We start from the raw sequence: 26,521 nt of genomic DNA on the forward strand, positions 1-26,521 counted from the left end.
AATATTTGTGACTCTTTTTTAATTGATGTTTTCATGAAAATTAATAATATAATAATGTCATAACAAATATGTACAACCAAACATTTTTTTCTATAAATATACATTATATGTACATTAAACCAATCACAGACAATGGGGCATTCAAGTGAGACGTGACAGGACAAAGCCTAATGACTGTAATTATGAAGGTCAAAAATGTAGTTTTTCTTCTCAAAATATGTGTGATCCATTGTTTTCTGTTACAATACAGAGAACGGTTAGATATGACAAAATGATTGTGGAATGCTTATTAAGCACTTTTTTCAGTAACAAAATATAAAAAAAAAAACATGATGTTAACATTTTTTTCATCTGTTTGAGTTAACGCGAAAAATTCACAAGATGTGCAAACAATGTAATTGACAGCGGGCTTGGCCCAGGTGGAATGGTAGGTGAAGCATCGGGAAGTCCACAAACCGATTTGTTCATTTTCAGAGAAAAAAATAATAATTGATCAGAATAGAGGATCGGGCTCAGGATTCAGAAAATTGTTAACATAAAGAATTTTAGACATAAAAAATTTCAATATAAAAGCTCATACAAAAATGCCCTATATAAATTTCGCATGATTAACTGGACTGGAAGAGACCAATACTGTTTTAGACAAATAAATTACATAACATATTACACACATTGGTTTGCCACTATATATATTATGCACATTTCATATAGCTACACCTTGACTAAAGACAATAGTGTACAGAAATTTCAACATTACTTGAAGCATTGGCAAAACCAGATAACACAACAATGCACACTTATTAGCTTGCAATCAAAAAATTGACACTCATTTTTAATAATCTTCTGTTTTACAGACATACAAGCACTCCTCACATTCAAGGTCATTGAAACAAGGTCAATTACAAGGTCAGTAAACATGGAGGGACTGAATATCACATGGCAGTGCCTGCACTCATTTTTTCCCACCATTTTTTTTTTCCAATATGAATTCCATTCTTTGCTGCAGATGGACTGCATTGGATAATCAAACTTGATAGATGACAAGTAAAAAACACCTCGATCGGGAAAAAGCAAACAAAAAGTATGCCCAAGCATTGCATAAAATAGCAAACAGACTTGCAGCCTAATGTTGAAATTAATTAAAAGTATGATTATCAGTTATACAAAACAATTGTCTTGGAGACAGTTTCCGTAGTAACAGCCTGTATTCCTGGCATTAGAAATACTGAAGGCACTTGATAAAATTAATCCAATGAAGCACAGTGCTTTTTGTGCGTTATGTGCGAGCACATCACGTGATATGATGTATTGCAAAATAAGAATTGGTCAAATAAAGAGAAGCCAGGGAGAATGTCACACTTCCGTGGCAAGAAATGAATGTCGATGCACTGACGGGTGATCGAGTAAGACTGTGGAATTTCTGTCTGCGTCCCTCTGAAACGCCTTAGATTTGCCTATTGTGTGAATAGTTGCACTGTGGTCATAACTGAAAAAGAAAAATAAAATTGTAAGCAAGGTGATAAAAGAGAACAAAACTGTCTTCTATTGAAGAAAAATTGAGAATTTTTTTTGTCTATTTTGGCTAGGAAAGTGTCTCTAGTAAATAGAGTACTGATTTTTATTTTTTTTATTGAGAATATTAGAAATATACTTCAATAGTCTTGAAATACTTACCAACTACTACTATTTTCATTATTTGATGATTTCATTAAGCTGCTGGAACCTCCACCCCTCGCAGCATCAGGGTCATAATTATACTTCTCCGCCGAAGACGTCGACGAAGATTTTGTAAATTGTTCATGATGGAGATTTAAGTCTTTTGTGTTTAATAAAATCTTATTATTAGATTTATCAGGAGTCAGGGTTCCCCCTGATGCACTATAATTATTAAAGTCATTCTGTTTTTCTGAATTGGTCAGTTTGCCACTGATTGTCGACGATGTTGTGAAGATGGCGGAGTCTGACAGTTTATTGTTGATGGTATTAACCACATTTTGCTGGTGCTCTTTACTGGTATCCAGCCTTTCAGCTGGAGAGTTGCGTTTGCGAAGTAAGAGGAAGATGACGACAATGATGATGAGAAGGAGGGGGATTCCCGCCCCGAGGCAGACAATGAGGACCAACTGAATCATCGTGATCTCCTCTGATTTCTCCGTAGATGCCAGTGCCGAGGAATTCACGGTTGGTTGAGGTTTGGGTGCCTGAGTGTTGGGCACCTGTCCATTGGAATACTGGCAGTTGTTACCATAAAATCCTGAGGCACACAGGCATTTGTAGTATCCAACGAAATCCGTGCACACACCACCATTTTGACATGGACTGCTGCTGCATTCATCAATGTTTATGGAACAGTCTTTGCCTTCCCAGCCTCTCGCACACGTGCAGCGGAAGTCATTCACTTCATCATGACAAGTTCCTCCGTTAGCACAAGGATGGCCGTCACAATCTGGGACATTCTCCTGACACAACTGCCCCACAAATCCAGGCCTACACTTACAGGTAAAGTCATTGTCCCCATCAATACAAGTCCCATTATTGAAGCAGGGATTATTTACACAGTTATCAATGTTTTCAGAGCATGTAGGTCCCTTATACTCAGCCGTGCAGATACAGCGAAATCCATTCACTTCATCAATGCAGCGACCACTGTTATGACAAGGACGTGAAACACACTCATTTCGTTCCACATCACAGTAAAATCCAGTGAAGCCCTCCAAACACTTGCACTGGTACACCCCATCCACTTCCATGCACGTTCCGTTGTTTAGACAGGGGTTGGTTTCACAGGAACTCCCCACGATGTCACATCGTCTTCCTGTAAAACCTTCTGGGCAGTCGCAGACATAACCCTCACCAACAGTCTGAAAATACAAAATTACAGTTTTGTTATAGACAGGAATTTATTTCTGAAGATTTTTCTTAAAAAAAAAAATTCTCCTTGATTTCATCTCATCTTTGAAAAAATTCTTGTATTTGAGTTAATATAATCAGAATTTATTTTGCAATACATAAATTCATTATAACATATAAGGGAAATACCCCCCCCGCCCCCCTTGAGCAGGTGCCCCCTGATAACCTACCTTACAGGTGCCTCCGTTGGCACAGGGCTGTTGTTCACAGTTATTGACCTCCACCTCACAGTTTGTCCCCATGAAGCCGCTGGGACAGTCACACGTGTAGCTTCCCTGGCCCGTGTTCTTACAGATCCCTCCATTTCTACAGGGCGAGTGGTGAGTGCAGTAATTCAAATCTACAAAACAAACCAAGATTTATCATTCTATGATTCTCATATTTCATTCTGGCTATTTACTACAATTTTCAGCAAATAATTAACTCATCAAGAAAAGAATTGGTAATAAAATTAAGAATTTTCAAAAAAAAATCCTATTGAAAAAAAAAGTTCTAAAGAAAAATTATCATGAAAGATGTGGAATGCAAACTGTAACTGATATCTATTCCAGAGGAAATAAATGTGTTGAAAAAGGATGTTTTGTTCCCCTATTGATATCCATAAGTGGTTCCTTTTTTATGGGTAGCGAGCCTATTACTGACTGAATGAGGCAATTTATCACTAGAGAATCAAAAGCTAGTGTGTGTGTATTTTGTGTGTAATATATATTTTCCTTTCAGTATCAAATATGCAATAACAATTAAACGATCCAAATGTTGTTAATGAAGAGAGTGTCTAACTGCTCAATAGCGGCAATAGAACGGCCATGTGATTAGCGCAGTCTTGGGGTTGGTTCAATTATGGACACGTCGATATAATAGGGCTCAATGTCCCTAGCTGTGGCAGTCGTCAATATCCTTTTATACGACATCCTATCATTAATTATCACCCAAAAGGCCACAATACAGCCATCTAATTTTACAACAATTGTACACAACAAGAGTTAATGAAACTGTAAACATTGATTTCACTAAATTAAACTCTCTCTCGCTTGTAGAGAGCTGCCATTTTCTCCAATATGTTTTTAGCACCACAGATAAGGCAGACGACAGATTTTACTGTTTTCTCTAAAAAAAAGCGGAGAAAAATATTGCAGCTGCAGTCGTGATGTAATATTGTCTGATAAATTTTGAAATTGTGTAACATTATTGTCAGTGATAACATTGTGGTGTTGGTTGCTATGTGATGTAATCGTCACCTTGGTTACAGAACAGTCCACCCCAGCCCTCTTTGCAGTTACATTGCCAGGGCTCCGTGCAGGTTCCGTGCAGACAGCCGGGATACCGTATACACGTGTTGCAGAAGATCCCCTCGTACCCCGCCCGACATCTAAAATCAAAAAAAAAGTTTAAAAAAAAAAATACGTCAATTTCCTTACCTAAAAGAAACCTACGGCGAAAGGACAGTATGTTTCGGTTGAATGAACATTGTCACGAACTGTATCCATTTGATGTTTCAGCTGTTGAGAAATATTTATTATTCCGCTACATGTGTATATTGTTATAGAATTAAGAAGGCTACAACCCATATTAAAAGGGAATAAAGGGTCTCCTTTTAATTATTTAAACTCATAGACCCTTGTGAAAAGCCGATAACGGTGCAGTTTTTCAGTTATATTTTGTATCAATATTGACTGGGGGACTTTCCTTAAGAACGACAAACATCATCGATCTCTAGAACCCACCCTGACTCAGCTTAACACTAACTTCAGAAGAATTTCAGCGCACGAACCAAATAAAAAAAAATCGGAAGGAGTTCTTCAGAAAAACCATTTATCAGAAAGGGTCATCTAGACACAAAAGAATATTTTGACCTGTGCTTACTGACAGACGTACGGTGAAGAGAATCTATGTAGCAGCTGTCCTTACACGCGGCGGACATGGCTAACCATCTCTCTGCGTTATCTTTTACGTCTGCTATAATATTCTCTTTCTAGTTTTTCTTTTCTGTATACCCTTTGATGGTTTATATTTTACATATGTCGCCTTGTTAAGGTTTGATGTCTATTTATTAATGACTTGTCTGGGCTCGGTACTTACTGGCATTCATTGGGCTTGTCACAGATTCCATGATCAGGGTGGCAGCCGGGCAGACACACAGCTGAAAAAAAGAGAACAACAAAATTAGGGACCCACATGGCTTTAGTATATACCCCCATCATCCGGAGACCGGCTCATAAAACAAGCCGGATCTCCGTATTATTCCCGCTAATAAAGAATCTACGCTTCACTGACCTATAATCAAGGCAAAGTTTTATTTCAAGTTTTTCCTGAGCGGGTAATGAACACATCCTATGAAACATGTTCTTAATTATAACACGCGCACCTTGGCGTGCATATGCCGAGGATTGTAGTGAATTAACTTTATAATACACCGGTACAAACATATGGGTTGTTGGCTTCTTTTTTTTTTTACTTTCCTAAGTCTTACACGAAGCGTTGAATTTCATGAATTACAATTTATCATGAAAATATTAAAAAGTTTCTGGAAAACATTTCATAAAACAGCCTTATTCTCACGGTATTTTAGTTGGGTAATTTCAAGGAAACAGAGTTATGTTAATATTATAAATTAGGAAACAGGTTGAATTCGGCGATTTTAAGTGTCACGAATCTTAGATCCGTAGTCTGTTTGGAACAAAGACACTTGTAGCACAGTGATAGCGGGGAGGGGTAAACAAACGCGGCAGATGCACAGTCAGTTCGTGTGGCCGCGCACCTGTCTACTCTACAGACCCTGGGCTTTCAAGAAGAGAGCTTTTTTTTCATGTGTTGGAATCCCCCAGCTGCCGCACGCCCAAGTTGAATAGCACGGGATAAATTACAGGTCGTTGGAGAAACCTTTTGTCGTGCTTTCCAACGCTTGCACAATCGTGGCGCACCGTATATATGCTAGTTATCGCGTCATAATGTTTTCTTGTTATTGTCAGAAATATTTGTTATCCCCCCAAAAGCTCTTTATGAAATATTTTGCCATGGAAAAGTTGTTGCGCGTGTCCCATTTTTCCACTATCGCGTTTTGCTTTGAGAACCCAAACCCTATCAACAGATCACTTAGTAATGGCAATACAAGAATTTAATGATGAAATAGGGTAAACCCGGACCGACCGCCTATCAGTGGAAACGCAACAGATGTCAAGACGTTTCGAACAACCCTCACCTTGGAGAGGGAAATAAATGCTATCATTTCAAAATGTTGACAATTGTCGAGGTTTTTATAGATTTTCTATACGTCTAGTGGCTTAGAAATTTGTCAGTTGGTCGGGAGTAAATCCCCGGGAGCTGGTGACAGATTTTAGGGTCAGCTCGTGTGTGATGCTGTATCAGATGGCTTTTTTTGTCAGTACTTTATGTGTATTTTGTCATGGGTTAGTGTTTCTGATGTCATAAATGATTGTGTACCTTGGTCGCAGTAGTCGCCTTTCCACCCCTGCATGCAGACTTTTTCTCCATTCTCGTCACAAACGTAATGGCCAAACTGGTCGTCCCTGGGTCGACAGAAGTTGACACACCCCGGCCCATAGTAGTACTCGCTACATTCCACCTTGTACGCGTACTCTAGAGTCATGGTGTTCTCCGTGCGCGTGAACTGTCGCCATGACGGGCCCACCTCCACGGACCTCTGTGCAGATAGTCGGTAGATCAGCTCTCGTGCACTGCCTAAAATCAAAGGAAAAAGACCGTGAGAATGACCAGACCAAATGATATTCTCAATAACAGGTGATTTTTAAGTAGCAGGTCGCCCCTCTCTCGTCTATTCACTTGGTTTCCTTGCCCATTGTTATCCGTGCAGTTGATGACCGTTATTTTTTGAAACCATCAGTGTGATAAAAGTCGACATTTTCTCAGGCTTCCTCACAAAGGCTAACAAATGAGGAGAGATATCACCCCTTTCTTCCCCCAACAAAAGACGGTCGAATTAATAGAAAGACTACAAAATTGGCTTATTATTTTTTTTTTTGAGTTTCAGAAAAAGAGGCTTTCAATTTGAGTGAAGAAAAGCTGTTTTGAAAATATGAGGATGAAGACCGAGTCCCGTGAAGCGAAGCCTGAGAAAACCTGTGGAGTCTGGACCATTGACAAGGTCAAGGCCAGGGCTCCTAACATAACCCGACCCAGACCGATATTTTGTTACCCTCCCGTAACTGCCCTAAGTAAATAGTCTCAAGGGAGCGTTGTGTAAGAGTTCCCTTTTTCTTATTTGTCAAGCATTTGATAATCCTGGAAGGACCGCGGAGCCTGGATTGATTTTTGGTCCCGTTCTTTGTTGTTGTCTATTGTAGACCCACATGCCTTTCCTCTCACGCTGGTTACAGTACACAGAATACAATCAAACTGTATTGTTTCATTTAATAAGTCAATCCAGTTAGAAACACAAAAACCGGGTCGACATTTAACACACATACACACACACATTTATATATATTCAGGTATACGTTATATGTCTGTGTTCACTTGCGGGAAAACTTTTTTTCTCCGGGTTTTAATTGACGATAACTGCACTCAATTGGTCGCACGTGCGCTTTGTTAAGTTGCCCTCTTGTTTAAGTCGAGGCACAAGTTTTCAATAGACAGAGCGTCTACCATGATCAAGCAAGGAAGATTCTCCCAAAACATCTCTATACTTCGTCCCCGCTGTGCCGCCGAATCTCCTCTCAGTTTCACGCACGCTCCAGGCACACGGCACACAAACACAAAATTCCAACAAAAAAATAGCACAATATCCAAGCACAGTTTGTGTAAATCCAAATTAAAAACCATGGAATAATGGAATCGGCAGAAATTAATATCCAATTGTTGATCAATGAATGCACTAAGTGACGTCACGGTCACCTATTATTATTGTTGCAGGAGATAGCACGCGCAAAAAACCTCCACAGAAAGCATGTTAACAAGACCGATGGCGCAGGATAACAACTGTTGTTGTGCACTGTATTGAACAAGTACTTTATCCTCCAAAAACAGCGGCTATAAACATCCTCCCCTCTTGGAAATCATTCAGTTGTCACAACACAGAAGCACACCTAAACATCCAAAACAAACGGAACCAGAAAAACAACAGATACTCACCCGTGGTTGGTCCCTGTTTGGTGCTATCATGCCAGGCTTCTATGATCAACGAGAAAGTTCCCTGCAACAGAAGAAGAAAAAACAGATTCAGATTTTGTAAGTCATTATCCAGTTCAATTTAGTGTCATAAGACGCAGTCTTTGATGAAGTGATATTTAGTAGGGGTGTCAGCTGCGAGTCTGTATATCTCTGATGAAGAAATAGCTCATCGATCTTGACATGTCCAAAAACCCCTGGCAGTGAAAAATAAGCTTTTTCTAATAATGTTGAAAGAAACTTACCGGCCAAGCAAACATAAATGGGAACTTGATTGGGATGTCAAACTTGACTGGAAGGTTGGAGAAGTCCACCGAGTTGTTTCCATAAGTCAGTACTGGGGTAAACTTTTCAGCAAAGTTACAGTGGACGTCGTCCGTGATGGTGGCCTGGTAGTGGGTCAGACATACCCGGAAAAAGGTGTGGCACCAAGACGAGCACCTGTCCCCCGTCCTCACCCCCGCGCAACAGTTCCCGTCAGAATTAACCCCATTCTCATTTTCGAACCTTTTTAAATTCAGTTCAAAAACTCCTGTAGAATTTACCTGAAATAAATATTATAGGTGATTATGATAAAGTAATAATTCCCGGATAATTAACAAAGTTAGCGAGCTTGCCAGCTCCCTGTACACAACGTAGTACGCCGTTTACTACGATCTAGCTCATATGTGTGTATCTATTTGGTCGACGTCTACATTTTGTAAGGTTGGGAAATATTTCTTATACAATAACAAAACTTATAAATAGGTGAATAAATAGTCTTACCTGGGAAATAAATACATATATGTTTGCAATCCAAATCACTAGAACTCTATACGGCCTCCGCAACCTCATCTTTCTTGATTTTCTCTTGCCAATATTCTATGGTTATTGAGTTCCGTCTCTGTAGCCTCGATCTTGCCAACACAGTAAGCCCCGCCCACAAGCGATGATTGACACCAGCGGGTTATCTGCAACAATACCAAAGAAACTCTTATCACCACTGATTTGTAACTGGTAAATACACAATTTGTGAACTCGTAAAATCCAATTAATTACGGAAGAGTCGATGAAATTCTCCACACTAATATAAGATGTCGGTTTTATCCACCAGGACGGAGGAGAAGTGAATTTTTGGTAGCAAAGGGCAACAGAGAACCGTAATTTTCCTAAACATTATTCCTGAAATATTCCGCGTAAAATGAATCCGCATCGGGTTATTGATTTCAGACTCCGACTCTATCGATTTTTTAAATTTCGTGTACGGACCATTGGTAATTATGAGCCAGGTACAGTGATTTTAGGAACGCTGGTAGAGAGAAGATCGCTAGATACCAACAGGTCGTGGGCCTCTCTCTCTGTTTAGTCAGGACATCTGTCGGTGGACGGAAAGTGTGCCAGCTTTACGATAATAGGAACGCACTCCTAACCAGGTACAATACAAAAACACAAAATATACTAACCTCTTATAAATATATATTAATTCCAAAAAAAAAATAAAAACTTAGACTATACCTGAACTAGAAGTAATAAATGTCCCATATATTCTACATAACTTTTTTTAAAAAGTTTTAGTAAAAGTATTCTACGGGAGCACGTGCCGAGGTCTAGGGCTTTTGTGACCGGTCTATCGGAATACAAAAGACGTCTTTTGTGCCTTCAGCTGCCGTCCGCCGACAAGCACCTGTCTCTATAACAAGTTTGCATATGTAAATCACTTCCCTATAAGGAAAAGCCCGGCACACGAATGAATTCAACAGATCCTAAACAGGTGGGGAGATTTAAATTTCCTACATTTGCTCTTTGTGTATTAAAATTTAGCATATAAAAATATAAAGGTGTTGACAGACCGTTGAATGAAAATACGTTTGGCGCGTTTTTGACTATTTATGGTTTACTAACATACACCTGTTGATTTCTCTCAAGACATCTGTCCTAGTAAAAAATTATCTCTGAGGCAATGTGAAAAAAACGCGAGAACAGTAAATACTAACCTTATGTCGTAGTTGAAAATAAAATTTGATTTAATTTGAGACATTTTTTATTTGAGGTTTATATAGGTAAGGTGCGCTTTGATCTGGAGAGGGACACACGAGATTTTAATTACGAGGAGGTGACAACATTGACACGCTCGATATACGCTGACACGTCTTAGACAGGCATATCACGGTCTTACAATAGATATAGGTAAAGTTTACTTTGCAAAATAAACATTTATTATCGCCCGATGTAACCCATACACCGAGGAGAAGGCGGGGCCATTTTACGGTATCCTTCACGGCACGAGCCAAGTCGCGTGTCGTCTGCGCGCTCTCTCCCGCCGAAATGCACATTTGCATATAGGTGAATCTCGTTACACCAATGTAACCTTATAAACTGTTTACGACTAATGGCACCTTGCATGTTGAAAAGAAAAATTAAACATCGTTTTCACCTGTAGAATGGCGTAAGAATTAACGAATCACAGCTCAAGATTTCACAAATGTCCCATAAGAATTTTCATGTCGTTCATCACTAGTATCAGAACTATTCTTAAAGGTAAGGTGGATTTAGAAATTGACGGCGTGTACCGAACAGTTTAATTTATTGAAAACTTTCACACGAAGCTTTACTTATAAATTAACATTGCAGCCTTTGATAGTAATTAACGGTTATTTTATGTAAGCTACGTGATTTTGTTAGGTCCGAGTATAACTGTCAAATAATTGAGGACCAATTATAGGTAATTATGCACTGTATCTCTTTGACGGGCGTTAAAATAGACATAGGTAATCTCGGGTTAATTGGTCCACGACTTGTGACCTGCACTATGATCTTAAGGTTACAAAGGCACTAATTAGACCCCATTAGGTAATCCACTGATCTTTCCTAGTCACAAGAAAAGTCTTTTTTTAAATTTCAAAACATACACGTTTGTTCAAGCAACATATAAATTATTAAATTATAAAATATGCAGTTATGGGGAATACATTACGAATTTTTCATTTTTTCCCGGAGTAAGTTTAGATGCAACAAACTGTGATCCATGAACCTGAAAAAAAAATTGATAGAAAAAAAAGAAAGTAAATGCTTGACGTTTGGCATCATTCATCGTAGTTGGATATATTTGTTTTTATTAATGGACATACTAACACGGAATCGCACGATGATAGGGGTTTGGATTCCGCTTCTAACACATTTACTCAGATAAGATCTTATAAAAATATTTAAAATTTGTTGTATATAAACATCGAAGCATTAACGTGTCTCAATTCGTTACAACATGCCGGTCTCTTTCATTTGGAGGTCACCCGAGCCCCCCTTTGTTGACAACTGATGAGGGACGTCCTATAACAGGTCGAGCGAAAACACAACATATGTCGTATCTACCTACTGAAATGGCCTCCATTAAAATATCACCATTTTCTATATTGTTTTCCAAAAATTAACGAAGTGTGGAATTTTTTCTTTGTTGTGTTTTATGGAAGGTGTCAATAAAAAATAGAGAATTAGAGCAGTGAGTCATTTCTCCCATTCGGTAATTGACTCTTCTAAAACAAGCTCAACTTTTTTTTAAGAAATGAATTTTTAAAGTGTAAAAATTGCAGATATGCAAAATGATGCGAAAATTGAATGAATGACTGTTTGTTAATTTGGCAAAGGAATAATTCGTTTTTGTGCTATTTACATAACAACAATCGTGCTACCGGAGATTTCTTCCAGTGATGTGTACATAACAAAACCCACTGTTTATTTAGTTCTGTTTTGCATTTTCTGATTGTAAAATTGATACATACATTGTGCACCTCCTATGATCTGACACATATTTTGGGTGTCCCGGCCACGGCAAAACATGGACTTTGTCATCAGTTATAACGATAGCTTTTTATGCATTTGTTATAAAGAAATGATATGAGGTACGCTGCATACGACGGTAGAGCGTTGTTTACAAAGAATAAATAGCGATTGTTGTGCGGAACTTCCAAACACGGCGATTTTAGGTTGTCCAGCAGTTTTAACACCGCTTTACTCCTTATGGTCATACCTATTCTTTTTTCAACATGCATCATATATGTTCATGCTATTCAAAGGTTGCACACAAGGATACCACTTGTGAATTTACAAAAAGCAAAAAAAATCTAAAGTTTGAAATGTACCGAACGGGTGTTAATACAAAATTTTACATTTACTCCCACCTAGAAAATAATAAATTTGAGAGGAGGACAGGAAACACAAAATTTCAATAGTGTCCGAAAACACACATATTTTAATATTAGTTTATGGGGGAAATTGTTTGTTTAATTTCAAAAGTAAAAATTTCAACAATGTGAAGGGATCCAGGGTTGAGAAAATATGAAACTGTAAAAACTTTAAACGAAAAAGAACAAATCCTTGCTTGTAATGTGATGGAACCTAATTTATTATCTGATGTGGGCCTTCTGCTTTTCTTCATCCCTAAGAATAAGTTTGATAAAAAAAAAATGAATTTACTTCACCACTATACCCTCTGCTTTTGGATTTAATTTAAGTTTCCCAAAAAAGATTTTCAGACTTAGCACTAGTTGCTTTTTAAGCAGGTGCTTGTCGCGTGACCTATGGTTGACATTCGGAGACCAGTTGCTGCTTCAGAAAATGTCGGAGTCTGGAGTCTGGCGATTTTAGAAATAATTGATCTGTGTGACACGTATAGTCTTTGATTGGAATCGGTTTCTGTGGAAGACATTGTGTCCGAGACCTTCTGAAAGCAATGGTCAGCACCATCCTCCTCAGCACCTGTAGAGTCTTTGTAAAACCCAGAGCTTCTGTCATTAAAACACAAAAGTCTTCCTTTTTTTCTCTCTTTTCTCCACATCTGCCCCGAAATTAGTTCCTTTTTATTGTGTTCTACTTTTTTTGCCAGCATATTTTAGTGACTTTAACCGTCTCGCAAAGCACGCGCACATGCTCGGCCGAGGCCGCGCTCTACAGGTTAAAAACGTCTCTGTAATGCCATTGATTTTTGAAGCGCCCCACTCCACTGCAGTCTATGAGCGACCAGGGTTGAAGTTTAATTTACTTGTGGCATATGGTTTTGGGTCAACAGAGACATCTGGCTCTCCTAACCTTCAGGGGACATCTGTATATCTGACCCGTTATCAAAAAAAAAAAAAAAACCTCTCTCCTCTAAACTATAGTTTGCCATCTGTAAAGTATATATGCAGTGAACTTTGATCTATACTTCCTGTTTATTACAATTTCTTTCATCAAGAATAGACATATTATATAAACCGAAGGCGCTGACTCGTCCTAACGACAGGCCTGACTCCTGAGATTAAATAAAAAAATCCGTGAAAAAACGCCGATCGGTTTCGGATCTGTCGTGTGTCATACGGTGAAATTTCTCTACCATTGACATTATCTCCAATACTTTGCTGTCAAAACTAAAACCCAGAGAGGAAAGGGTCAGCCGCCAAACGGCATAAATAAAAATCGCGCCAATATTTCAGTATATCACTTCGTAACAGTTTTGTAGCTGGGGGAAAATTATCGACACATTGGCAAGTCATTAGGATAGACAGATCGTAAACAGTCAAGGAAATTTCCTTCCCCCCTGAGATGGAAACCGCGCCATATACCACGGCACGCGCTCCCAGTCAACAATTTACAAATCTCAAAAATCTCTGCACATTTTAAAGACGCAGCATTTAATCGTTCGGCAGATCAACAAATTTGGAACTGGTTAGAGGAGATGCGCGTTTCAAGAAGCTGTTCTTGCAAATTTTTTCATTGAGAACACGTGACTTCACTTTTACTATGCGTCGTACGCGCACGCGAGCCAAGAGTATCACATATCTCTACTTAAAAACATTCCCACGCGCGAAGAAGCCGGTCCGTGACAAAGCATATGGCTTCCATTTGACATATGGACATTGTATTTTAGCAGAGTAAATATGTCAAGGTTTGACTGTTGAGGAACATCCGCGCTGTGATAATCTTGCTAAAAAAGAACCAGTTTTTTGGTTCCGACGAAGGCATGAGGAATAACTGCATAGTGAATGATAAGCACAGGATATTAAAAAAAAGTGGAATCACTTACTCCCTTCCTCGTCTCCCGTGCCTTTCTGTCAAGTTCACCAATCCAAAGCGGCTCTGAAGAAAAAAAAAATGTCAAGAATGAAACAATTTTTTACATGGTACCGCGAGCCAATTCTAGTCAGAAAGTTGACTTAAAGTAAAGCAATAGTATATGGCGATAATTTGATAAATGGTTCGAAATGTGGACCAGATACTTAAAACAATGCGGGTACCATCGGAATGTTTGGATCTCTAACACGATGGTTTAAAAAGACGGCGTGTAGAAGAAGAGGGTTATGAATAAGAAATCCTGGGACGAGTATGTGTTCTGATATTAGTGATAGCCGCAAAACGGAAAAATCGCCAGATCAGACACAATCTCGCCTTGTTTAAAACAGTTGTTTACAAATATGATTCCATTAATGTCAATTAACTTATTGCTTTAGTTTGACAATTTTTAAACCATGGCACCCCCTGAAACGTTCAGACAAAATATCAACACAAGAGGGCGATGTCATTTCTTAGCAGGGCAGGTTAATAAACAAATAATTTTTCTGAAAAAAAAAGAAATTTTCGATTGACTGTAATTCTTTAAATAAACAACACATCAGCTTCAGTCCTATACCTGTTTATGAAATATGAAGAAATGCTGAAAGTCAAATTAACAAAAAAATTGTGAGCAGTACAAAAACTTAATTCTGTAAAAAGTAAATTCTGGCAAAATACCTAGAAAACAATGATTTTCCAATATTTAAAACATCACCAAGAAATGTCACTAAAAGTCACAAAACCTGTCATTAGGTCAAAAGTCACCTATAAACTGCCCCTGCTGAGGCTGCGCTAACCCTCACTATCAGAAACTGGGCGTTGATTATCGCGACCGCCCGCGAGCTCCTTACACGCTAATGCAGGAAAAATATACAAAATCTATGTACATGTAATGCAACAAATTAAGGGCGATAAAATCTCAGTATTTATGGGATATCAGGTTTTAATTCTTTGAGGGTTTATTTTTAGACATGATGCCACATTCCGAATTTTCCCACACTTTTCTTGAGAGGGATAAAAAATTATCAAACACATTCCAGTGTATATATTCCGAAGTGAATTGTTTCTGTAAAGCTTGCAGATGACAGGGGGAACTCTTGTGGTTTGATGGAGAGTGGAGACCGAGACTCGACTGGGGGAAGAATTTCGAGGACCAACACGCTACCCTGATAAGTAACAGACAATCCACGCAGGGAATGGCGATATTTGACCACAAAGAACGTTAATAACATTTAAATTTTGCTAATTTGTTGTAGGAACTCAATGTGTTAGCTAAGATACAAAATATTTTTCTGTATGTATAAATTCCCTATATACATGTACATGTATATAAATAGATTCCCCTAATATCACACACTAAATTGTAATCACGAGTGAAAAATTCGGAGCAGATGTTTGTAAACATAGCAATGCTTTTAAAATGACTATTGGCCAGTGCCTAGTGAGTGCCCAGTCCCTGTTTTCTGCCAGACTTAGAGTTCGGATAATACCAGAGGCATCACTTCAAACGACCGCCACTTTACAAAACTCAAGAAGCTATAGAATGCAGGTACTTGGGGCGCGTTCAGTTTCACGCTTATAGAAAATTTGTTCCGCTATTTTTCCACTTACATCAACTTATGTACAAGTGCTAACAGGTAAAAATCCCCCATAAAGAAAGTGTGTACAAAGCAGATATACTTTGTTCGGCCATCATCCGTAATTAGGCGAGTCAAGTTGTGTTACAAAATGAGCATATCATAAAGTATCATATTCATGTTCAATGAATGGTTAACATCGTGCGTATGAATATACATAATTGAAAAGATGTGTACGAGAAAGTGAATACAAATCTAAGTGATTTCAAATACAAGGCTTAAAGCATGAAATGAAAATCGACAAAGAACGAATTATTTTCTGATATTGAATTCAGAAACGTTCGCCAAAAAGACCTAAAAAAAAATCTGATTTTATTCCTCGGTATATTCGATAGAAGAGGAAGTGAGCATGGGGTCGGTATAATGTCCTAGAGGTTCGCCTACAATTGCTTATCGTTAAAAACTATTTTAACAATCAAAGGACTGAAAAAGATCAATAAGAGCAAACATTTTTCAATATGAAATCCTTACATCAAGCCATTCGATGGCCCGATCTCAGTTAGCGACATGCCGTTAAGCCGGACGACAAAGCCCGCCTCAAAACTCCTCTAAAAAGACGGAATTTAGGTGTTAATATGTATGTCAATATCATATCCATATTCCCCGACAAAAGAAATATCATCCAGACGGACTTTTAAAGACATGTTGATATCTATCGGATAAGGCATGTCTTGACAATCAATACTAGATTATGTCAAAAAGTCTTCATTCGTGTCCCGCCGGGCCCTAGTTTGTCCTCACTGAGGGCGCATCAAGACGATTAAAGTTTGCACAAGATTATCACCAAACTGAGTAATTTAAAAAGTATGTTATGAATGGCCGATTGTCATCAAAACCTCGCCGTTCATCTGGACCGATGCTTATCGCAGATGAAGCTAATTCATGGAAACCCAATAAAAACTATTTTACGGACGACTAACTAGGTTTTTAACTGTATATTTTTGAATGGAAAAAAATCTATCAAACCGTGATCCGAATGGAATGATTTTATTTACATTCTTTCCCAGCGGACTTGTTAAAGTCAGATTAGCGATGATCGAAAGGGATTATCTTCTCCTACTTCCGGTGCAGCTCGAAATGGAATTCTCCCATGACCATGAGATATAAATAAATGTATAAGACTATGAAATTGCATGACAGTATAATATTATTAATATTAGCCTTTAATCTCATTCAAAACCATTATATTGATTGAATTATCTTTATTCGGCCAATTAATATCAGAAGAATGTCCTACATTAGATTACAAAAGATAACGTGTTTGCGGTGCATGTCTTTTGAAATCCATTGTATTGCCGGCGAGGAAAATCGGGAGGATTTCGGTAGATGATATCTTGTATTACCTATGCTATCACTTAAATCTGGCCAATTCAGCTGATCGAATGCTACACCACCTGGGTAACCCCGGCTTCGTCAATTAGTCATACCCGTCTTGGGAGGGGTAGAACGAGCTCCCTTAAACAACACAGTGATTAAATTTCCCGATAAGACATTCATATTCTCGAGGAGCAGTTTTATAAATTTTGGTTTGTGTACCCGCTTCGATGAGTTTTAATGGACTTTAAATTTGTGTGAAAAACAAAGAGCTTACCAACCCATCTTTAACGTGTACCCAAATATCATCAAAAAGCTCCCTCTATCAAAAAAAGCTAGAAACCCTTCCAATATATCAGACCCTCACTTTGTGTTTGGATAAAGGTACGAGTGCCTGGAATGGGCGATACAGTAAATGATTCTGTTACACGGAACGTGACGCCGAAATCTGCTTGACCATAAAAATTATTTAATAATTCATAAAATCTATAACACATTACAGTAAACTCTCACATGCTTTTTCGCTACATAAATGTCACTGCACGTAACTCTATAGATTCACTTTTTTGGTTTTTTAGGACGTGGGAGGCGGAGAGGCATCATGAACGTGACCTATAGACAGAATCTGATAGTGTTCGACTGGGGGGGAAATTTTTGGTATGCGATTGCATTAATTTAAAAATAGAATTAGCTGAGAAATTGTACCATGTCACTTCAAAGAAAAACAGTTTCTTAATTTTGTCTAACAAAAGTTTTCTTATTTGAAAGAGAAACACCAAATTGCCACAAAGTAAGATATGTCAATGAGTAAATTAGCGGGAGACGCTGCGTATCTATCTTCATTCATTACTTATGCATGCGCAGTGTTGATATTTAATTTATTTATTTATAAAATCATTAAAATCGACGAATCATTTTTCTCGCTGTTTACTTGAGACTGACCAATTTTCCCCTCCTAAATAGCTAGGGATTTGCTTCCTTGATAATTATATGGATTCTTTTGCGCAGAGTGAATACAGAATCTGTCAATATAAACCAGATAGAATCTCGAACACACGCAGTTGACATAACTCGTCATAATTATATATTATTGATTAAAACTTTAAAAAAAACACACAAGAGGGCAATTGAGTATTCTTAATTTACAAGTAAAGATGTCCTTAGTTCCAGAATCATATACGCAATGTGAGCTAGTTCCCCAACAGCCCTGGGAGTCTGAGAGAAGATTCCCCGACTCTGTATACGAATGGTTAGGGGAATGCTTATCGCAATTAGCTGATTATCTTGCACGATAAAGTATGAGGTAATTTCACCTTAAGGACCAATTCCTACCTCAGCGGCCATAAGAAATCCCAATAGCTCCTTCCGAATATCACGTAAATCCCAAACCAACACACGTAAGGCATGTTAAACTCGCTCGCATGGCTTTTGATGTAGCATTGTTCTTTTGGAATATTGAAAAAGGTCTGATTGCACCCTGATCAATAATTAATCGGCACCAGCCAATCAATTCAATGATTCCACGGGGCCAGCACGGGGGAAACTATTCTTTTTTAAAGGTATGCGGAGTTCTTGTTTTGTCCGTGATGAAACAATTGTTTCAGTTTTCGGTATTCGGAGCTCCGTGCAATTTCAACACCAATTCGACTTTGATTTATAATTTCTAAAAAGTCTTAGCGAAGCTCAAAGACCCAAAGTTCCATTCGATTTGCCTTACTTGTTATAGGCCTACACATTTTAATTTAGAATTTTGTGGTGGAATCTAATGCTTCATCAAGAATCATTTCTCAATTTACAGTTGCATTTTGTAGATTAAGCGATTACGAGGTAACTGTCTTCATTTTATAAGGCATTCAAGCCCCGTCTTGTATACCGTTATAAACACATAGTATCAAATGGTCCGGGAAAGACACAGAGGACGAGCACCGGTTTCAGGTTACACCGCTAACAGTAACGGAGATACAGCGTCATCCAAGCGGGAAAAGGACGGTGATTGTTCCCACAAACTCTTGGCTTGCTGAGACAAAAGGTTTGCAGTCCTATCGTTTGATTGGGAAAGAATTTAAAACCTAACTTCATATAACCGTGATGGATTGGATTAGATTAAACGCTTCGCATTTTTCCAGCCTCAGGCTTTATACGGCGTTTAAATTCCATCATTTCACCTTTTTGTCATAGGTATAATACAGGTTTAGGTGAATTTACCTCTCCAACTCTAAACATTTATACAGCATATATATTTTAAAAAATTGTTATTATGAAGAATTCACTTTCTGTTATTTTGCTGTGTATTATAGTTATTGTCTAAAATCATAATTTATTTTTTAAGGGTTGAACTTCCTTAATTTGCAATATAAAAGTTCTGCTCATGAGCGTCAAACGAATATGACGTCACAATTTACAGGAAGATCGGAACTATATACGGTACCTCTCCATTAAAAATGTTACAACAGAAACGGGGGGAGGGGGAGACAAATTTGAATTCTTGAATCTTTCCCCACATCAGATTTTACTGAAGTATTATAAAATCAATTTAATGAAATAATGATTTTATTTTAGTAATGATTAGAACAAATTTGTTAAAAATGCTTGTTTTAGAAATATCTATTCAAATATTTACATAAGTTTATCTTCCCCAAAATAATAAAATAACTCTGCAACTTAATTTCTGGACTATATATAATGATAAATCATTTTGTATAAAAAGACCCATAATTTTTCAATATTTAGGTGTAAATGCCAATTTTAATTTACTGTAGTCTTTTACAGTTTAGATTTCTATGTGACATTTTTCACTTTTTAAAAATTGACAAGAGCTATGAACAGATTTTTCAAATACATAAGATTAATTTGGTTGAAACAATAAGCTATATACTTCAAGTATGCAAGCATTAGAAAGGCTTAAAATGATGTTCTGGTATGGATTCCCACGATGTCATATGGCACCAGGTCTGAAGTGATGAGCTCAGAAACAATATACCTGTATCTAATCATCGACAATTAATCAATTCATTTACACACCAAGCAGAATGGAAGCATTGTTTTATATGGAGTCCATAATTAGGTGTATTTGGTTAAATGCTGGCTTCGGGTTGACTTTAGATATTGATTGCTATCTAGGGGTTTGATGTTGTGTTATGATTGCGAAAATCAAAAACCCATTTAGTAAAAACAAAGAACTCGGATGATACACAAGTTTAGTCGAGGACTAAGGGGAACTCAAATGTTTATATGGACCCCAGCACCGAGTCTATAGACGGAATATCAGAAGATGCATTTGTTTATTTTTATCTCGCCAATATCAATCTTTATGATGATAATAATATTAATTGGCCATCCACTGATAGATAAGAACAAAATGAACATGATTATGAAGCTTCACAGCATAACTTTATGTACACGGATATAAAGTTTCACATAATAGATAGTTCAGATAAAAAGTTCAAAGGCATCCACTAGAATAGATTTGACCAATCTCTTTTTTTCCCCTCACTGACATATTATTATAGATATATTAAATTCCAGACTTGCCTTCTCAGGTCTGAGTGAAAGAAAATCTATGTAATAGACTGAGTGAATTCCCATTACCAACATAAATACCTGCCCATTTAACAAAACCTTTTGAGCAGCATCAAATTTTTTCATTTTATTTCACATGTACATTTCAATTGTTTAGATCAATATAAAAGCTCTTTTTTATATAAATAATACCAGTGAATTGAAGTTGAATAAGATTCTCATAACACATTTTACAGATATCTACGAGCAGAGACGGAGATGGTGGAAGTTTGTCTTTGTGGTGAGATGTCACCGGCGAGATCCCTGAGAAAGCAAGACTACCCCGATTAAAAAACCCCACAACACAGCGACTAATTGAATTACAGGTATAAAACGAGTGTAAATAGCCTAACCACACAATGGAAATAAACACTGGGAAAGTCGTCTTATTTAGGAATGCTAACTTTTTATCAAGTTTACATAAAAACTTGAACAATAAGCAGTGTGAACATGCTGACAGTCAGTAGTCCATTAAATATGAATCATTTGTTATAACACATTGTCAATATATTCTAAAGAGAGTGGGAATAAAGGGGGAGCAACTCTGTCAAAAGGGAGGTAACTAGAAGTGCATCAAATCTTTTGTAGAATTTTCTGGGAATGACACATACCGTATAATCCCTATTAACCGCCCCGGGCGCTTAGAAAATTGCGGAAAGGGGGCGGTTATTTTTATATTCTTGTTCAAATTTTGAATTTTATATTTTAACTTCAAGAAATCTTTTGAGAAAAAAACCAATAACAGAGAACCACTAAAAACTGTCTAACCTTCTCTGGAGTTCGAAAAAGAACATTGGGGGCCCCCAGAGAAACCAAAAACTTCACTTATCCATTAACCTTATAGTCCGCCGAAATATGGCTGAAAAATTGCCGACTCGGCGTTAAAAAATATATAATCAATCAATCAATCCTTTAAATTACAATAATCCACCCAAATTATGCTATATGGCACATTTTCCCACTTCGAAATTAGGGAATCGACAAGCTTAAGGAGAAGAATTTTGTACTTGTATTTTCAACTTTCACTTTCAGAAATACATGATTAGGTCGTTCTAAAAATCTTTTACTTTCAAGAATATTTCATGTATGAGTAACCTAATAACAAAGTTTCATTTTCACTTTCTTCATCATGGCGGACTTTTGATACGATTCTAGTTGATTTTAATCACTGTACAGGGGGCCCTTATTTCCTGACAACTGAACAAGACCTAAGGGTGCACTTATAGGGGTAGGGGCGGTTAATAGGGATTATACGGTATTAGCTTGTATGTACAGTTTTAAACTGAAACTTTAACTTGTATAAAAAAAAAAACAAAACAAAAGAAAAGATGTGTGCAATAAATGTACCAAATGCCAGTTCCTGAATGCTTTACCTCTTAGTGCACTAGTACAGTGTATGTTTTGTGTAGGTATTGAACTTATTAAAGGACCTCCCTTCAAGTAGATAACATTAAATATCTTGGTATGCTGTCAGTCTGTGTGTATTGAACAGTTAAGATGTGTATTGAACTTTTCATGAATTACAACTAACTGCTTCTTTTCTGTGTCGGTGTTAAAACGTCAGATGTCAGTGCCTTCTTTTGTCAACATTAAAACAAAAGCCGGAGTTCTCGAGAGCCCGCATGTGTGGTTTTCCGGCCCAAGGAATATAATTAAATAAACCCTGCACTGGAATAATCAACAAAAACAAGGCCATTCGTAGCAATATCCACCAAATATGGCCTCCGGCAGGTCCTTAATGCGAGAGATCTGCACTTTAAGATTTTTTTTTAATTGTCTCCCCTGAATCTTTAATCTAGATAATGTAAAAACTCGATCTTAGTGTACTTTTAATTAGTAAATTGATTTTTTTTTCAAGTGCAAGCTCTTAAGAGTATGTGAAGTTTGTTCTCACAGAAATGACTTTTTCAGTGTAAATCTATTTAAAATTAATCGGATTTGATGATCGGAATTTGGAGATAATAGACTTATTGAGTTCTAGGGAATGAACACTCGTGTTACTTTATGCATCTTTGATGGCTGTCGTACAATGGAAGGCTAATGTAACTTGTAAATACCATTCAGAGTTTCTGCTGCTTCATTTGATATTGTGCATTTTAAATCATTATGTAAATTGTCCTACATTGAGTATTAAAATCTTTGGGTACATATATACTCTTATTGAATGCCAATCTTAACTTTTTAAGTCGTTACAATCTTTTTCCAAAATGTATCGTATAAATTAAGTAAACAAGATTCAAGATATTTTATTCACCAATCAAAGGGCATTGAAAGGATTTCAACATACATATATATGCTGAGAGAGAGATTATTAGATTAATTTACAATTTAAAAAAAATTATCCAATCAAATTGACAGGAAAATTTTTTTTAAAATCTAGCTTAAAATTCAATGCTTCAAAACTAATTATGATTTATCACATAATGAACTATCAATGACTGTGAAGCATTCAGATAATTGTACAAGGTGCCCGGTGAATTTCCTCTCAATGTATATGTATCCAGGACCACAAGGCACAGATCTGCAGTCTTAATCCCAGACAAACACAACCTTTCAACTGAAGGATATTAACTAAAACTTTTTGTCAATTCCGTGATAAGGCATTTCCACGAGCAGGTGAATGGGCATGGGAAATAGATTTTTTTTTTTTAGAAAAGCTTAAAATTCTTTGTCTTTGAAAATTGTGAACACAATAGAATATATAAATTCTGTATCAATATAAATGTAATATATTATATAAAAATGGATGCAAGAATAATGGGGTATTAAACAAGAAGGCAGAATGAACAAGGAGTCAGGAGAATTAATCGGGTTGGTGGGGGATGGGGGGGTTTAAGCAAAACCTTAACTGGATGTTGCATTCATGTGACCACCCCATGTCCTGGCTATATTATAACGCTCCTATGATGGCCGTGGTGAGATGAGTCCATAGACTCTGTATAACAGCACTATCCCTTAAAACACATACATAATGAATGTTTTAGGACTCCACCTGTGGATATTTACAGCTATAATTATTGATTTTACAGGTATTTGACCTGTTTTTCTCCTCCGTATCAAAATTCTCTCCATTTCCTGACATTACATTGAAGTACGACATTAAAAGATGCAGAATTAAAACAACTTAATTAAACGAGTTCTAATTTCTCTCTTATGCATATTTCTTTATAGTTCTAGTACCTAACTCGATGGCTATAATATTAAGATTTAAGAAAGGGAGAAAGAGTAATTTCGTTCATGGTCATGTGCAAATTGACATTAAATGATGAATAGGATGAAAGGATGATGTGGAAACATCGTAATTCTTTCGCTATTATTCTGCGTGGCTCCAGGGAAGGGAAATGAAATCATCAGATGAAAGACACCGTCTTAATATGACCCATCCATAGTGGAGCTCTTTTTCACTGTGTCTCTGCAGTTTGATTTCATTGAGTTCGATCAATTGTGTCAACACCCTTAGAGAAAGCGCTTTATAAATTGGGAGAGAAAATTGGGGATGATAAGCAGAAATGTCTAAATACGACCATTACTTGAGCTGTCTTGATTTGCACACTGCGGAAAAAGCTTCACAAATCCATGATTTTTGTCAGAAAAAGGTTCCCATGTCACTTCTCTGCTTTTTTTTTTTTTTTTTATATGTATTTTATTTTTTTTAAAGAAAGCATTTTGGAAATTAAGCCTATGACAATGTATGTTCAGAGTGTGTTTAGAATTACTAATATTAATTGAATTAAGACTTCATTACAAATTTGCAGTAATTATATGATCCACATCCTATTATCGCATCTTTTTTTCAAACTTTGGTATAAAGAATTTCTTGCGATCGTAATTCGATAATGTCAGTCTAATAAAGCCACATTGCATTGTAAATCAGGCTTTGCATATTAATTTTTCTAAGATATAGATCAGTGTATTTTCTATTGATCTCATTCATCATAATGTATGCAAATAAGGGAAATACAGCTGTCCTTGCAATGGACCAATCAGATTTTGTCATGCCAGATGGTTTTAGATCAGAGGTCAAGGTCAAAGGGGGTCTCTCAAGAGAAGTGTGAATCTGTCACAGAAATCTTCAAATGAGGGGGAGATGTGTTCTTCTGTCTGGGGAAAAGTCACAGGGGGAGGGGTGGAGGATCATTTCCATGAATTTCCACCAAAATAATTGCCTTGATTCAATTAGGAAAATTAAATTTATGACTAGAATTATGTTAGTATTGTCCTAATTACAAACATTGGAATGACACACAGATAATTGAATAAGTAGATTAAGTACCAGTAATTTTGGACTACAATATATAATAATTAAACCTTCCTATTAACTAATGGTATATATTTTACTTACTTTAAAATGTGACCTACTCCAAAAGCTACATGATGCATCAAACCTGAAATTATAAAACACTTCTGTTAATTATTATGCTTTACAAAAAACAATCTTTGTAACTAAAATAAATTTGTATAGTGGAGAAAACTATGGCACCGACAGAATATAACTATATGGTTGTCAAAAGAAAATATCAATAATTAAAAATGATGTTATTCTCATTATTAAGGTTGTGGAAGAATAAAGTTTGAGAGTAATGATGGTGTGATTTCCCGGAGCGTGTCCCATTATGGAGAAAATTGTCCTCCACTGAATTAAACAGTCGGACTCTTCAAGAGAATTCTATGTGACAGATCTCGCAAAGATGAGGGCAGAGAACTAGGGATGAGAACTAGACCGAGATCTCGTGACTATAAGCATCATGGGTAAGTTATCAAATACGCAGCTTCCAGATATTTTTAATGTCAATGCAAAAATATGTCTACATTGACATGTTTAAAATATAGTGCAATTACTGGGTATCGAGTTGTTTGCATCATCATGAATTATTGCTAAATAATATGTCCATGCCACAGAGTATATTTCTAAATGAATTCTTAGTGTTATTCATAAATGAATGCATTGTCGTCCACTCCTAAGCCGCTAAAATATGAAGTCCGCCATAAGTGCACATACAATTTGAAGCATCCAAGTAATAAATTCTACCCAACTTTTCCTCAAAGTAACCCATCCCTGAGATTTATAAATAAGGGGATAAAAATGAAAAAGAAGAGAATGCACATAGGATAACTTTACCAAGCGGTCCCCAAACAAGCTGAAACCACAAGAAAAAAAGTCCTCACCAGTAAGACTCCTTACGTAGCAGTTATCTTGCAGGGCAGACAGGTGCCCTTTGATCACAATATAGCGGGGAGGATTGATGGTTATAAGGGACTGTCCCTGAGCAACAGTTTGTGTTTTGTGTGTGGGGGGTTGATTCCTTCACATGCTGATGAACCTGCTGCTGGTAGTCACATGACCCGGCTGTGGGAGCGGGTCCTATTGTTACCCGTCAGTAACGCTAACAAAGGTCACTCGATACGGGCAGGAAATTACACACGGCTTTTGTTCCTACTGAATGGAGAACAGGAATATCGGAGGTGGCAGTGGAATATATAATATTTAATGTGGCCTGTTACATGTAAATTTGATCATCTGAATGAGACTCCCATCAACATATAGTCAATAATTCAAGTACCTCCAAATGTTAACGAGTCATGCTGACAAAGAAGATTTCAGGTGATTGGCTGAGGGAGCTCCAGTGATAGGTCTGGGAAGGGCTGGTTGGAGACCGGGTATATGTTTCCGTTTTTCTATCGCGGCCATTGATTGAGAGCCTCCCCCTCAGAATGACAAACTTTCCACTTTGTCGGTCTGGGACTGCCCTGTCCTGCTGGGAGCTGTTTGTTTTAGGATCGAAATGTTTTTGTGATGACACTCAGGTGTAAACTCCGGAGATAGCGGAGGAATGTGTCTGTCTCTCTGTCACCTGGACTCTCTAGTTATCTCCCCTTTAATGTCAGATTTCTCCCGA

At 37.2% G+C, this 26,521-nt stretch overlaps 1 protein-coding gene and 1 long non-coding RNA gene across 7 annotated transcripts in view; one reads left to right on the top strand and one right to left on the bottom strand.

Moving 5' to 3' along the window:
• The window catches only part of LOC134281287 (delta-like protein 1), a 58,775-nt gene continuing 32,254 nt past the window's right edge, over window positions 1-26,521 (bottom strand). For 3 of the 5 annotated variants that reach the window (XM_062763768.1, XM_062763770.1, XM_062763769.1), the window contains 11 exons: window positions 24,967-25,009; window positions 14,090-14,142; window positions 8,821-9,005; window positions 8,301-8,600; window positions 8,020-8,080; window positions 6,352-6,609; window positions 4,990-5,050; window positions 4,149-4,279; window positions 3,081-3,250; window positions 1,675-2,861; window positions 1-1,486 (listed from right to left, as the gene is read on the bottom strand). In XM_062763768.1, the coding sequence (XP_062619752.1) occupies window positions 1,354-1,486; window positions 1,675-2,861; window positions 3,081-3,250; window positions 4,149-4,279; window positions 4,990-5,050; window positions 6,352-6,609; window positions 8,020-8,080; window positions 8,301-8,600; window positions 8,821-8,889 (2,370 nt within the window). In that variant the 5' untranslated portion in view covers window positions 8,890-9,005; window positions 14,090-14,142; window positions 24,967-25,009 and the 3' untranslated portion in view covers window positions 1-1,353. Of the gene's footprint in view, window positions 1,487-1,674; window positions 2,862-3,080; window positions 3,251-4,148; window positions 4,280-4,989; window positions 5,051-6,351; window positions 6,610-8,019; window positions 8,081-8,300; window positions 8,601-8,820; window positions 9,006-9,549; window positions 9,568-14,089; window positions 14,143-18,398; window positions 18,512-24,966; window positions 25,010-26,521 lie in introns of those variants that run through there. The other 2 variants (XM_062763771.1, XM_062763772.1) reach the window with 2 other exon arrangements.
• LOC134281289 (uncharacterized) lies at window positions 18,616-25,322 on the top strand. 2 transcript variants are annotated; one of them, XR_009995047.1, is made up of 4 exons: window positions 18,616-19,095; window positions 20,822-20,950; window positions 23,078-23,240; window positions 25,178-25,322. It is a non-coding gene; the product is annotated as an uncharacterized LOC134281289 (long non-coding RNA). The 2 variants fall into 2 exon arrangements; XR_009995048.1 differs by lacking the exon at window positions 18,616-19,095 and adding an exon at window positions 19,111-19,244.

The sequence above is a fragment of the Saccostrea cucullata genome, unplaced genomic scaffold (genome assembly GCF_032062105.1).
Source record: "Saccostrea cucullata isolate Sc308-1 unplaced genomic scaffold, CSIRO_AGI_Scuc_v1 ctg214, whole genome shotgun sequence".
NCBI classification, from domain to species: Eukaryota; Metazoa; Mollusca; class Bivalvia; order Ostreida; family Ostreidae; genus Saccostrea; species Saccostrea cuccullata.